This window comes from Theropithecus gelada, chromosome 7a (assembly GCF_003255815.1).
Source record: "Theropithecus gelada isolate Dixy chromosome 7a, Tgel_1.0, whole genome shotgun sequence".
Taxonomy (NCBI): Eukaryota; Metazoa; Chordata; class Mammalia; order Primates; family Cercopithecidae; genus Theropithecus; species Theropithecus gelada.
In genome coordinates, this window is record NC_037674.1 from 42,819,755 (window position 1) to 42,835,228 (window position 15,474).

General features: G+C 42.2%; 2 protein-coding genes across 12 annotated transcripts in view; one reads left to right on the forward strand and one right to left on the reverse strand.

Annotated features, from left to right (window-relative positions):
• AAGAB (alpha and gamma adaptin binding protein) overlaps positions 1–9,930 on the reverse strand; it is a 61,351-nt gene extending 51,421 nt beyond the window's left edge. For 2 of the 4 annotated variants that reach the window (XM_025390857.1, XM_025390856.1), the window contains exon 1: positions 9,314–9,485. In XM_025390857.1, coding sequence (XP_025246642.1) covers positions 9,314–9,443 — 130 coding nt within the window. In that variant the 5' untranslated portion in view covers positions 9,444–9,485. Of the gene's footprint in view, positions 1–9,168; positions 9,492–9,886 lie in introns of those variants that run through there. The other 2 variants (XM_025390860.1, XM_025390859.1) reach the window with 2 other exon arrangements.
• Positions 9,555–15,474, forward strand: part of IQCH (IQ motif containing H) — a 258,516-nt gene continuing 252,596 nt past the window's right edge. For 7 of the 8 annotated variants that reach the window (XM_025390843.1, XM_025390845.1, XM_025390849.1 and 4 more), the window contains exon 1: positions 9,555–9,702. In XM_025390843.1, coding sequence (XP_025246628.1) covers positions 9,652–9,702 — 51 coding nt within the window. In that variant the 5' untranslated portion in view covers positions 9,555–9,651. The remainder of the gene's footprint in view (positions 9,703–15,474) is intronic. The other variant, XM_025390844.1, reaches the window with a different exon arrangement.

Here is a 15,474-nt window from a genome sequence, read left to right on the forward strand (position 1 = left end):
ACTTACAGCATCAGGAAGGAGCCATCTACATGAATTCTAAGTTAATATGGACTGAACGAGGTCTTACTAATAGCAAAGAATAATTGAAATCCCAAACTTACAAGGTTTTCAACAAAAGTAAAGTTTGCTAAAAGTTAACAGTGTAACATGTATTATCCTACTACCCACATTCTCAAAGGACTTCTCAGACAGTTTGCAAGAAATAACGATATCTATCCTTAACGATCCCAAATAGACTTTCACAGCAGTGACTCTCCAAAACCGCTGAGGCCTAGACCTCCTCACTGCTGAGAAAGGAGGACTCTGCATCTTCTTAAGGGAAGAGTGTTGTTTTTACACTAACCAGTCAGAGATAGTATGAGAGGCTGCCAGGCATTTACAGAAAAAGGCTTCTGAAATCAGACAACACCTTTCAAACTCTTATACCAACCTCTGGAGTTGGGCAACGTGGCTTCTCCCCTTTCTAGGTCCCATGACAGCCATCTTGCTATTACTTGCCTTCGGGCCCTGTATTTTTAATCTCTTTGTCAAATTTGTTTCCTCTAGGATCGAGGCCATCAAGCAACAGATGGTCTTACAAATGGAACCCCAAATGAGCTCAACTAACAAATTCTACTGAGGACCCCTGGACCAACCTGCTGGCCCTTTCACTGGCCTAAAGAGTTCCCCTCTGGAGGACACTACAACTGCAGGGCCCCTTCTTTGCCCCTATCGAGCAGGCAGTAGCTAGAGTGGTCATTGTCCAATTCCTAACAGCAACTGGGGTGTCTTGTTTAGAGGGGTGATTGAGAGGTAAAGCCAGCCGGACTTCCTGAGTTGAGTGGGGACTTGGAGAACTTTTCTGCCTAGCTAAAGGATTGTAAACACACCAATCAGCACTCTGTAAAAACGCACCAATCAGCACTCTGTGTCTAGCTAAAGGATTGTAAATGCACCAATCAGCACTCTGTAAAATGGACCAATCAGTACTCTGTAAAATGGACCAATCAGCAGGATGTAGACAGGGCCAAATAAGGGAATAAAAGCTGGCCACCCAAGCCAGCAGCAGCAACCGGCTCGGGTCCCTTCCACGCTGTGGAAGCTTTGTTCTTTTGCTCTTCACAATAAATCTTGCTGCTGCTCACTCTTTGGGTCCGCACTACCTTTATGAGCTGTAACACTCACCGTGAGAGTCTGCAGCTTCACTCCTGAAGTCAGCGAGACCATGAAGCCACCGGGAGGAACAAACAACTCCAGATGCACCACCTTTAAGAGCTGTAACACTCACTGCCAAGGTCTGCGGCTTCACTCCTGAAGTCAGCGAGACCACGAACCCACCGGAAGGAAGAAAGTCCAGACACATCTGAACATCTGAAGGAACAAACTCCGCACACACCATCTTTAAGAACTGTAACACTCACCGCGAGGGTCCACGGCTTCATTCTTGAAGTCAGCGGGACCAAGAACCCACCGGAAGAAACCAATTCTGGACACACCTTGATCTTACAGAAAATGATTTTATATCAGATTGCATTATTTGTTGAGTGTCATTATTTGTTGATGAATTATTGGGGCATATTCCTTGAGGGAAAAGGCAGCGAGTTGCTTACACCAAATGACCACTGCATACTTTCTAGATTTTTACCTTTTGCCATACAAAAACAAAGCAGTTAGATGGTCCAGAAATAAAAGTCTGATTCTAAACAAGCTCAGAACCCTCCAGGATGATACAATATTCTCTGTATCATAAGTGGTTTTATACAATATGGGCCAATGTGTAATACTGTTCCACTGGTATTTCTCCTCCTACTCTCCACCACCGCCTCATTTATGGGTATGCCATTTAATGAAAGAACACCTTATAATCATTTCACACATCAACAATATCTAAAAGACTAGTCTAAAACCTCACACGAAAAGTCAAATTCTCTACTCCACAAGTAAGGAAACAAACTGCACACCAATAGAGTCATTTTCATTTATTATTTAACTTACCACACTTTATCTACTAAGGTTTCAACTACCATCAAAGAATAAACTAATTGTAAACTGATTTTGAGAGCAATAGACGTTTTCATTTTAATAGTAAAATCATCTACTGCAATTTCTCCTACTGCCACCTGCACTCTGAATCCACACAGTCTAGTTGCTAAGTTGACCATATTTTACATGTATAGAACTAGAATTGAATCTTGGCTCCCCAGCTTTTGGGAACTGAACAACTTTGGGAAACCACAGCTATACTGAGCTTTAATTTCACATACACACATACTGGAACGTAACGTAGACATGTTTTTTTTTTTGAAGTCCCTTTGGGTCTGGAGAAAATGTGAACATTTAAGCGTCTCTTCCTCCTAGATTGATGGCAACCTCCCTCTTTAAATAAACATAAACACAAAAATCAGTCCTTCTTTCAATGTTGGTTGAAAAAATATAAATATATTAAGTATCATAGCTAAAAACAATCAGTTCCCTCACCCCAGTCATCAGTTGAAATCAATGCCCTCATCAGACCATCTACTGAATCACTCTGTGACGACAACTCGAGGCCCTTGCGGTTCATCTTGCTGGCCCAATCTTCCATTCTTTGAAGAAAATAAAGACTTGGAAATATACAGTCCAATCAAAGGCAGAGTCCTCTTACCACAACAAAATAAGTAACTTTGCTTAAGTAAAAATTACTTATTCCCAGAGTAAACCAAAGGGTGCACTCCGAATACCTCAAGTAGCTACAGAAAAATGCACATTTGAAGACTTAAGCTTTTATCTCCATTCTGTTCCTAGACAATGGTGTCAAAGCAGCACAAAAGCCTCTACCTTTGAAATAACAATGTTCTCTTTAGTAAATTACTTGAAGATACTTTTGCAAGTATAGGAGTCTGACAGACCTAGAAACAAACTCCCAATCTTGTTTTCCAAAGAAGCAATGTCATGAATATGGCTGGCTTTCCTGTGTAACTCTCCAAAGCCTAGTTTATCCATTATATAATTGTGCTTTCTGGTTCTGCAGTTTCAGAAACCTGAGGACCGGAGGGTTGTTTCTATGGGTAAATGCATCTGAATTTCAAACACAAAAGGTTAAATTTTCTACTCCACAAGTCATCTACTGCAACCTTAAAATAAGGCTTGATTCCTAAGTTCTCAAAAACTAAAACAGGAAAAACATTAAGTCAAGTTAAGAAGCATTACATAAATCTTGCATAAAAATAAGTAACACAATAACACAGATTTTTTTATTTTTTTATTTTTTTTTGAGACAGGGTCTCACTTTGTCGCCCAGGCTGGAGTGCAGTGGCGTGATCTGAGCTTACTTTAACCTCTGCCTCCCGGGTTCAAGCAATCCTCCTGCCTCAACCTCCTGAGTAGCTGGGATTACAGGCGCGCACCACCATGCCCGGCTAATTTTTGCATTTTTAGTAGACATGGGGTTTCACCATGTTGGCCAGGCTGCTCTCGAACTCCTGAACTCAGGTGATCAGCCCCCTTCAGCCTCGCAAAGCGCTGGGATTACAGGCGTGAGCCACCGCGCCCGGCCAATAACACAGAATTTTACATCTAGAAGAGATGTCAGAAATGATTTCGAATATTTTTTTTTTTTTTTTTTTTGTTTTTTTTTTTTTTTGAGACGGAGTCTCGCTCTGTCACCCAGGCTGGACTGCAGTGGCCGGATCTCAGCTCACTGCAAGCTCCGCCTCCCGGGTTCACACCATTCTCCGGCCTCAGCCTCCCGAGTAGCTGGGACTACAGGCGCCCGCCACCTCGCCCGGCTAGTTTTTTTTTTGTATTTCTTAATAGAGACGGGGTTTCACCGTGTTAGCCAGGATGGTCTCGATCTCCTGACCTCGTGATCCGCCCGTCTCGGCCTCCCAAAGTGCTGGGATTACAGGCTTGAGCCACCGCGCCCGGCCTATTTCGAATATTTTTAATGTTAATCCTGTACAGTAAGAATCACCAATACATATCATCTCTGAGTTCACTCAGTTGAGAAAATAAAAATCCAGACATTGTTAGACTACCTATCAGGTATGCACAATGCTCTTTTTAATAAGTATTTAATACAATACACATATTAAATAATGCTCTATTTAATATAGGTCCTCTGTTGCCCAGAAGACCTATATTGGTTTCAACGGCAACAATTTTTTCCCCCTCCATTCAGAATTAATCATCCCAAATAGGCAATGTGAGCATATTTAAAACCGTTTAGGGGTTAATCTTCTCTATCATTGCTTACACCAGTGCCACGACCTTAAATTTAAATAGTACTGACTGCTAAGGAATCTCAACACATTACATTCACACATTCCCGTGCATACAAATTCTGAATTTGAACATATGCTTCAGCACCTGGGCAAGTCATTTAGTATTTCCAAAGCACAGTTTCTTCATCTGTAAAATGGACACAACCTACCTTCACAGGGATACAAAGACCAAACTAAATAATGTGAAAACATGTTTGGGAAGAGTACAGATATACATATGAAGGCTTGTTATGATTATAAGAGCTCCAGATTCCTACATTTCACTAAAAGGAAGAATTTCGTTCAGATGTAGAAACTGAATGGACTACAGTTACTGAGTTGGCATTACATACTTTAAAACCAAACAAGTTTCCATGGACTTTTCTATCTAAAGTTCCTTCTAGGGAAGTAGAGTAAGATGTTAAAACTTACGTATCTTCATTTTAATATTTTCACAGGTGGGGCATACACTTTCTTTCTTTTTTTTTTTCTTGAGACTTTGAGACAGGGTCTCACTGTCACCCAGGGTGGTGTGTAGTGGCATGATCTCGGCTCACTGCAACCTCTGCCTGCTGGGTTCAAGTGATCCTCCTGCCTCAGCCACCTGAGTAGCTAGGATTATAGGCATTGTACCACCATGCCCAGCTAATTTTTGAATTTTTAGTAGAGATGGGGTTTCTCCATGTTGGCCAGGCTGGTTTTGAACTCCTGACCTCAAGTGATTTGCCTGCCTTGGCCTCCCAAAGTGCTGGGATTACAGGCATGAGCCACCATGCCTGGCCTATGGAGGATACATTTTCTACATTCCTCTCAAGGGCAGGAACAGTATCTTAGGCATTATTTTAGCTGCAGTAACTGGAACAGAGACTATCTCTGTGTTTAATAAATATTCATCAGAATATACTTTTCTACAATAAAGTAAAACTTTGGTAAAATATATGTGAGGTAGAAAGAGCTCTGGCCGTGGTGTAGACATTTGCTCTCATATCATGTATTACAAGTCCTTCAAGCATCCTGAGGCTTCATTTCCTTTTAAAAAGTCTACCCTGTTGCTAGGCACGGTGGCTCATGCCTGTAATCCCAGCACTTTGGGAGGCCAAGGCGGGAGGATCACGAGGTCAGGAGATCGAGACCATCCTGGCTAACAGGGTGAAACCCCGTCACTACTAAAAAATACAAAAAATTAGCCAGGCATGGTGGTGGGCGCCTGTAGTCCCAGCTACTCGGGAGGCTGAGGCAGGAGAACAGCGTGAACCCGGGAGGCAGAGCTTGCAGTGAGCCGAGATCGTGCCACTGCACTCCAGCCTGGGAGACAGAGCGAGACTCTGTCTCAAAAAAAATTAAAATAAAATAAAATAAAATAAAATAAAAAATCTACCCTGTCAGTAATGCCTCTTTTATCCGATGTTAGACATCCACACAGAATACCACAAATAAGGCCTTTGAGTGACAAAAAGAAAAAGTTTCTAATGAAGTCCATGCATGCACTTTACGCATAGTAGAGACCCAGTGATTCTTATTTTAAGTGTGTGTGTGTATCTGAGACAGGGTCTCGCTCTGTCGCCTAGGCTGGAAGGCAGTAGTACCATCAGAACTCACTGCAGCCTCGATCTCCCAGGCTCAAGCAATCCTCCCACCTCAGCATTCCAAGGAGCTAGGACAACAGGCACATACCACCATGCCCGGCTAATTTGTTAACATTTTTATTTTTATTTTGTAGAGACTAGGTCTCCCTATGTTGCCCAGGCTGGTCTTGAACTCCTGGGCTCAAATGATCCTCCCGCCCTGGCCTCCCAAAGTGTTGGAATTCCAAGCATGTGCCACTGCGTTTGGACTATTTTAAGAATATTTCTAATAAACTGCTATTTGGTTATATTTCCCACTGGTGGTTAAAAGCACTAAGATAAGATAGATCAGATGTCCAAGGAAAGAGAAATTGGAGAACCCTAAAGGTTTCTCTCGCTGATACATGAAGTAGAATCAAACCTTCCCAAAAAGGCAGATCCAATTCAATCCAAAACTATTCTACAGCCTAATATCACCAAACACTTGACAAAATATTATGCGGGCTCCATCTCTTACCTCAGAATTAGAGTCAACCTGTGATTAATTTAATCCTATCTTTAATTACAGTCAAAGAATAAATGCTCAGCAAATACTTCATTTTAACACTATCCACTGCTACCCTACTCATAACCTTGGAAGAAATGATAAGCCCTCTTTTATGGTTCACTTTTCCTTATTCAAGCAATCTGCTCACTAGCTGTTCTTTTATTTTTTACTACATGACAGTAACGAGTTGCAATGGAAAGGTCAACTGATTTTAACCCGAATTGGAATTATCTAAGAGCATTTTACATACAGAGATAAAATGGATTATTTTACAGAATTAATTTTACCCCCAATAATGCTAATACACTTTAGAGAAGTACAATGTTACTATTTGCTAACTACAGGTAATCAGCTACTTCAAGGCAGTGACCACGTTTGCCCATTGGGATCGTTAAAGCACACAACAGAGCACTGTAGCCAACAGAATAATTAATATTCCTGAGAATGTCTTCAAAAGACTTTCATGTATCGCTAATAGGATTCCAAATGCATGTAAGTCTTTTGGAAAGTTAGTTACATCTTTAAGAATCTCGAGCAAATTCTGGTTTATTCACTAGACGGATAAATGTGAGAAACTGATTTTTGATAAATCTCAGGATAAGAACTGTGTATTTAAAAAATTTTAAAAATGGCCAGGTGTGGTGGCTCACGCCTATAATCCCAGCACTTTGGGAGGCTGAGGCGGGTGGATCACGAGGTCAGGCGATCAAGACTATCCTGGCTAACGCAGTGAAACCCCGTCTCTACTAAAAATACAAAAAATTAGCCAGGCGTGGTGGTGGGCGCCTGTAGCCCCAGCTACTCGGGAGGCTGAGGCAGGAGAATGGCGTGAACCCGGGAGGCAGAGCTTGCAGTGAGCTGAGATCGTGCCACTGCACTCCAGCCTAGCCTGGACTACAGAGTGAGACTCTGTTTAAAAAAACAAACAAACAAACAAACAAAAAAACAGAAATAACTGTGTATCAAATGTAATTACAATTATTTCTTTTTAAGAAACTGCATTGGAAAAACAGACTGGAAAGAAACGTTAGCAGTATTTGTAGTTGGGTAATGAGACTATGGTTATTTTCTTTTCTCTGTATGCTAAATTTTACTTAATAAGTATGCACTAGTTTTACAATGAAACAAAGAAAAAAAGAGAAAGGAAGGAAGAAGGAAGAAAGGAGGGAAGGGAGGAAATGGGAAGGAGCACTGCTTAAAGGTAGCAAAATGGCCTAATTAGACCAGCTAGTTACCACTTAGTTAAATACTATAAGTTTTCACCCTAGCAAGGAACTTTCTAAGTGATCACAAATGTTAACTAAGTAATATAATATCTGCACTGAAGGGACATCTTACCTAATTCTGTCATTTGACAGGTGTAGCAAAGAAATTATAATTATACAATGCTTTACAGTTTACAAAGTGTGTTCAAAATGTCATATCATCTGTCCTTCAAATACTCCTGAAATAGGCTCATATGCCCCATTTTAAGGATCAGGAAATTGAGGGTTACAGAGATAGTAATGTGCCTTAATAATAATGTCTATGATTTATCAAATGTTTACTACATGCCAGACTCTGGGTTAAGCACAATCCTGTGAAAATTATCCCTACTTTATAGATAGAAGGTGAAGGGGCCAGGCGCGGTGGTGACTCACACCTGTAATCCCAGCACTTTGGGAGGCCAAGGCAGTTAGATCACTTGAGCCCAGGAGTTCCAGACCAGCCTAGGCAACATGGCCAAACCCCGTATGATGCGGGGGCGGGGGGGGCAATTAGCCGGGCATGTTGGCACCCACCTGTAGTCCCAGATACTTGGGAGGCTGAGGTGGGGGGATGGCTTGAGCCCAGGAGGCAGCAGTTGCAATGAGCTGAGATAATGCCACTGCACTCCAGCCTGGGCAGCAGAGTGAGACCCTATCTCAAAATAAAAATAAAGACAGGAGGATCACTTGAAACCAGGAGTTGGAGACCAGCCTGAGCAACATAGCAAGACCCTGGCTCTACCAAAAATAAAAAAAAATAGCCAAGGTTCGTGGTGTGAGCCTGTAGTTCCAGCTACTTGGGAGACAGAGGCCGGAGGATCACTTGAGCCCAGGAGTTCCAGGCTGAAGTGAGCTATGATCGCATCAATGCACTCCAGCCTGGGCGACAGAGCAAGATCCCGTCATCAGAACAGAACAGAACAGAGAAAAAGAAAAAGAAAAAGAAAGTAAAGGAAGAAAAGAAGGAAGGTAGGTAGGTAGGTAGATTAGGTGACTTGCTTGAGATCATACAGCTAAGTCACTACTCTGATTCTAAGCCATACACTTAAAACACTTAAAACAGAAGTCTTGAATTACCTATAATTCAACTTCACAGAGCCCTTTAGTAGAGTTGGCTTATGATCCAGTCCCATGTTCTCTCTTTTAAGAGTTACTAAGTCTGACAGCCATTATGAGGGTCTATAAGCAAAAGCACTAGCCCAGTCATACCCAAAAACTCATGTTGGCGGAGAGCCCATGCCTCAGAAGGCGTGAATAACTAGAGTGCAGGGGACAAAGCTAAGAAGTCTTATAATGTACACATTAAGAAGCAACCAAGAATTCAAAGGAAACACTCCCCAGAGCAGCAAGGATAGCAACATCACGATATCAACAATTCCAGCACCTTACACTCCTGTAACCTAGCGCAATTTCCGCAGAGCCTTCAGGTTCATCTCAACGGATCCTCGCAAAAACCTGTGGGCTGGGCTGGGCTGGGCTGGGCTGGGCAGAGCGGGAAATCAGTCTCACTTTACACAAGAAGCCGAAAGGAACGCAGAAGAGGGCCGGGTGGGCAGAAAAGCACGAGATTAAGAGCCAGGGGCAGCCACCTGGGGTGACTGGGCGCCTCCATTGACTGGAGGAAGAACGCAGGGCCCGCGGCGAGGACAAGGCCCAGAGAGGCCGAGGTGCTGGGTCCGTCGCCCGCCGAGGCTCAGGGGCCTTGGAGGTCGGCCCAGGCGCCTATCTACTCACGTTGGACCAGCTGGTCTCCAGAGAAGGCGGAGGAGCAGCTGGTAACCAACGCACAGGGTACGCCCGCAGCCATAGCTGCGCTCGCAAGCCGGTTCCGTCTGGCAGCCGCTTCCGCCTTGGACTGCACCATGGCCGCCGGCGCGAGGGGGAGACACGCCGGGGAGGGCGTTCTCGGAATGACCAGGCTGCCCTGACCCCGCCCCCAGGCCCCCTTCCGCTCCCAGCGTGGAACAGGCCAGGCCGCGCGTAGTGTTGCCATGGGGACGAGCGGCCCCGGCTGAAGGTTTCGATGCTTGGAAACCGCGCCTCCGCGGAGGTAGCAATTCCTTGACCTAGCCATGGCTCAGAACACTGAAAACCACGACCCTGTCGGATCCATCTTAATCCAGGTGGGAAACGGGCCTCCCCCGGCCCTGCCCAGCCGTGCCACTTCCGAGCGAGGCCCCGCGCGCCGATTCACGGGCGCTTAGCCATTTGGTGCGCCGTCCCTAGACTGCCTTCTGCACGCCAGAGGCTCCCCAAAATGCCCATCCAGACCTTCCCCCACGGCTCAGCGCACTCCCGGTGACTTACCGTGTAGGTTACGCCCCAGAAGTACGACCTTTCTGCCTCTGGGAAAACTCACGCTGAGGCCCCATTTTTAAATGTTACATTCTGAAAAATTTGAACCCATCACGTCGGGAGCGGAGGAGAGACAAATCAGACACTCTAGGAGGTGATAAGAAATTTGGAGACAAATTGAAATATATGCATTGCTTTTCTTAAACTCCCCAGTTTTTTAGATCTAAATGTTCCTTGTTGGGGAACACAAACACAACAATCAAGATAACTTGGAATGAAAAGATATAACATTTAGAAACTTGGTGAAGGAGCTTTTTAATTTGAGAGGGGAAATGTCAAGAAAGTCTTGTCCAATACAGGACAATTTGTAACAGTTGCACTAAGATGTTTCTGAAATGATTATGGCATTTTGTTTTCACATTTATGTGAGGTAGCTTTAAGATATTTCCACATATATCATCGGTTTTAACTATCACATATATAATAGCTGCATTTGAGTAAGTCTTGAAGTCATTTGTGTAAGGTCACTCTATCAGGACTGTCACTCAGTCGGTCTGAAGTGGGTCTTATGAAAGGGATCTAATTTTTCTGGCAGAATTTTGATCTCTTACCTCCCATCTAGGAGAGATTTCCCTAAATCTACCTTTTCCCAAATACAAGCCCCTAAACTCACCAATTTCATACACTTCCCCTTTAAGAATCATACCTAAATCTTACCTGATCTTTTATCACCCTCACTTTCACCATCACCAAGCAATGAATTTAACCAAACTGCAAAGTCTGAGGGAACAGTCCCCAAAAAACTGCCCTAACTTCAACACTCACTACCTGCAAGTTTAGAGGTCCCCAGAACCACCTCACTCAGACAAGCTGGGTACACACTTAGGGGCCCCATCACCACCCTCACATTCAATGATTCACTAGAACTATTCGTAGAACTCAGGAAAGTGCTGTGCTCACACCTCCAGTTTTATTATACTGAAAGCATACAAATGAATCAGCCAAGGGAAGAGATGCATAGGACAGAATCCAGGAGGGGTCCAGACACAGAGCTTTTGGTAATCTTACCCCTGTGGAGTCATGGACATCATTACCTGCATTATTTCCTCCCAGCCACAATATGTGACAATATGCATAGAATATTGCAACTAGAGAAGCTTATCTGAGGCTTTGATGTCCAGAATGTTTACTGGGGCTCAATCTCACACTGCCCTTGTGGTTGACCATTAATCTCCAGCCCCTCCTGAATACTTTTAGTCTCCCACTGTTCCAGAGGTCTGAGCTGATACAGCATGGATCAAAACATCCGTTATAAATCATGTTGTTAGACTGTCTGGTGGCTAAAGCCCACAAAGACTTTTCTATCAGGCAGGACATCCCAGGGGCCTAGAGATCACCTCCCAGTAGCCAGGGGCAAAGACTGGACCCCTCTTTGGGTAAGGTTAATTCTTTGCTGCACATACCCTCTCTTTTTATAGATTCCAAATAATGAGAATAATAATGGAGACTCCTACCTAGGATACAACATTATAGTAATAGATAACTGTTGACACTGACTTGTGAGATGGGTCAGAAGAGGTAATAGTCATATCCTTGTTGATCTGCACCCCTACTTGTTTAAAAGGATTCCTGTGGACATATCAGGTAAAGGGCTGTGTAGAGGAAGAGAGCCTACCTGTTAACCAGATTATTAAGACTGATTCCTGTATAGTATAAAATTCTATTCTCTACATGTAGAATATGTATAGTGAGGAAATTTGGAAGACTTTCCCTACTTTCCCAATGAATCCTGAGAATTTGTGAGTATGTAGCACCACCCAAATGTGCCAACATGGATTCCACTTCTGTTTGGGGCTATGGTTTATTTCCCTCAGACAGGCTACCAATAATTAGTATGTCTAGTGGAAAGCACTTGATGGCGAGTCAGAATACTGAGATCTGACCATGGCTTTGGCATTCTCACAAGTAGCGACTTTGAGCTAGTCACTTCACCTCTCTGGACCTCTTCCTCTTCCATAGGGACACTTTCCTCTTCCATAGGACATATAGTTTGGATTAGGTTCACTTCTGACTCTAAATTGTCCCAATTTCCCGAAGCTACATCATTTACTGTAAAAGTAGACTTCCTTTCTTGTTAGCCTAGGCAATTAAATTGTTTCTGGCAAATCAGTGAGTGAGTGAGTGTGTGTGTGCTACAGACTGTAAAGCAGAGGTACTTTAAATTTCGACTTGCTTCACCCTAATATGGTCAGTTAGGTCTGTGTATCAATCAGATATATTAAACAGCTTAGGCGTTGTAGGTATTATTTTTTAGCTCCAGTTTACAGAAGACACTTAAGTACAAAGAAGTAAAGCATCTTGCCCATTGTAATACATCCAGTATGTATTGATCCTTAAATAGGCTATGGCATGTTTATGAAGTAATCTTGAAGAAGTGTGGTAGCGACTCTGGGAACTTTCCAGTCATACTTTGTAAATCTTAGAAGCTTTGTTTTTATGCTTCATTAAAATGTGGTGTATTCTTAACATATCTTTATAAATGCTTGCTTGACCCAAATATTAAACAGGTTTGTGTAACAAATATTACCTGATTTTATGATTCAAAATTAGCTTTTTAATTAAAATCCAGCAATTGTGTGTTCACACAAAAAAAACAACAACTGTGTGTTAACACTGATCTTGGGAATAAGGGAGCTCAACTGACAGTTTGCTATTTTCATTCTTTCTTATCAACCTCTCTGTCTGATTTGTCAGGTGCATACAATATAAAAATGAATGAAGTTGGCCAGGTGTGGTGGCTCATGCCTGTAATCCCAGAACTTTGGGAGGCTGAGGCGGGTGAATCACTTGAGGTCAGGAGTTCAAGACCAGCCTGGCCAACATGGCAAAACCCTGTCTCTACTAAAAAATACAAAAATTAGCTAAGCATCATGGCAGGCACCTGTAATCCCAACTACTTGGGAGGCTGAGGCAGGAAGAATTACTTGAACCCAGGAGGTGGAGATTGCAGTGAGCCGAGATTGCGCCACTATACTCCAGCCTGGGCAACACAGCTAGACTCCGTGTCAAAAAAAAAAAAAAAAAAAAGGCCGAATGCAGTGGCTCATGTGGCTCATGTCTGTAATCCCAGCACTTTGGGAGGCTGAGGCGGGCGGATCATCTGAGGTCAGGAGTTCGTAGACCAGCCTGGCTAACATGGTGAAACGCTGTCTCTACTGAAAATACAAAAATTAGCTGGGCGTGGTGGCAGGCTCCTATAATCCCAGCTACTCAGGAGACTGAGGCAGTAGAATCGCTTGAACCCGGGAGGTGGAGGTTGCAGTGAGCCGAGATCGCGCCATTGCACTCCAGCCTGGGGGATGAGAGTGAGACTTTGTCTCAAAAAAAAAAAAAAAAATAGAAGAAAGAAGTTAAAGATAATTGAGGTAATGAGAATGACTCAGCCAAACTCTAGCAGAGATGAAGAAAATGGAATTTTATATTGCTTTTGACAGTATATAGTCTGGTTTCGTGGCTCTTGTAAAGTCTAGAGCAAATCTGTGCTGCATTAAATCTTTCAAGGGCTTCTCATTAAGTAGCTCTGTCCCCAAATTGTCAAAATAATAATCTTTCTCCAAGTAGAAAATTTATGGAAAACAAGATGTTTGATGATGATAGAGATGATGGATGAGATATAAAATTTCAATATGATAGATTTGGATCTATTTGAAGAAAGAACAGAGATTTAGAACTCAATCTCTTTTTCTACCCAAGTCTAGTGTAACTTTTTCTATAGTACTTGTCTTTATTGCAATTATACAAACATGTGAGTGGTTGTTAGAGGGGAGGAGAAAATAACTAGCAAGAAAAGGAAAAACTCTTGAGAAAGATTAGGGAGCAAGTTATTCAATTAACATTTACATAAATTCAATTAACATTTACAGAGTATTAGTTTCACTAATACTCTGTAAGGAGTTTCACTAGGTTTTACAATTCAGAAGGGGAGAATTAACATTTGTTCAGTGACCTCCTATGTGCTTAACACTATACAAAGTACTTACATATTTTTACTCATTTTGTTCTTGCCACTGTTTTGAGATAGCTACTATTATTCCCATTTTACAGATGAGAACACGAAGCCTCTAAGAGACTAAGTAACTTTCCCAAATTCAGTTTAGTAAAGAACGAAGCAGGATTCCAGTTCACATCTGTCAGCACCAAAGCCTATATTGATTCATTTTCATACATACTCCTTTCATTTTCATTCAACAGTTTTAAGTAGAGTAATTCTTTTTTATCCTGGACAAAGAAATTAGAAATTCAGAAAATTTGGATGTATATGGAAATCATGTGACTAATAAGTGATTGGGCTAGGAATTATATTCAGCTGCCTTTTATTGAGTTCTTGCTATGTACCAAGGCTGTTACATACTATCTCACAATTCTGTCAGGAAGTATCATTGTCCACACAAGGCAGGTAAAAAAAACAAACCTTTGGCACAGTTTTTACTCCCTCCTGTAGTTGATAGAGATAGTTACAGAAATATACATGGAGCTACAGATACTAGAAGAGGGAAAGTCAGTACATTCAAAGGAGGAACCAAAAACTGCAGGCCTAGAAAGGGCCTTGCCCTTGAACTCCCTCTCTCTACTTTCCAAATGTCTCCAGACAATAGATGGCAAATCAGCTTGCAGCAGTAATTTGGACAAAACAATAGAAAGAAGTACATCTTTATCCTTAGTGCTTATAAGCAAGCAGTAGGTATGTTCAAATTTCAATCTGTGAGCTCTGAAGGCCTTACCTGACAATTTGTGCAGAGTACAAATGACCAGATGTGTCTGCCAGACTGTGATGCCCATCAGTGAAAAGATGTAAATTCTGATCTTTTGAATACTTGGCTCCATGGGAACATTTGAGATTAATCAATAACACAGGCTGGATCAGTGTTGAGTCCAGTTATACTAACAGAGAAAAAGTAACTTCTTCAAAATGCCTTTAGCAACCCAATTTGCAGATTGTTATTGGTGTGACTATTGCTGAAACAGGTGTTGGGTTCATAAATTTGCATAACAAAATGTTTTTCTTGTGGCAGCAGCCCATACAATAATTGGTGCCATCTGTATTTATCTGAAATTTGGTTTCTAATATGAATGCAGAAAATCTTGTGCTTTCTAATTTCATAGGGCCCATTTTATTCTGAGGGTGCCTGATGTTGGAGAGATGTTCATCATTTCCAAGGAAAATACAAATTGAAGGAAAAATGTTAAAGTAATAACATATGTTCCTTTTTCTTCAGGGATTATTTTCATTTCTCACTACATAAAACAAAATCAAGGTCACAACACCTACCAAACTACTTCTTCAGAGCAGTAAGTGGGGAAGACCCAGCCTAGGATGGAAAACCAACAGGCACTGACGACACATTTACAATAGTTTTTGAAAGACATTGCTTCTGCTACAACTTCTTTGCTGGAAGTTTTTTGTTTTCTTTCCTCTTAACCAATTTGTAGAAATTGGAGTCTGTCACAAACCTCTTATCTCTGACTCAACTCTTTTACCACTTAAGAAAGCAGAAACCATTTGAGTTGCAGTGTTATCTTAAATCTATTTCTAATGGGAG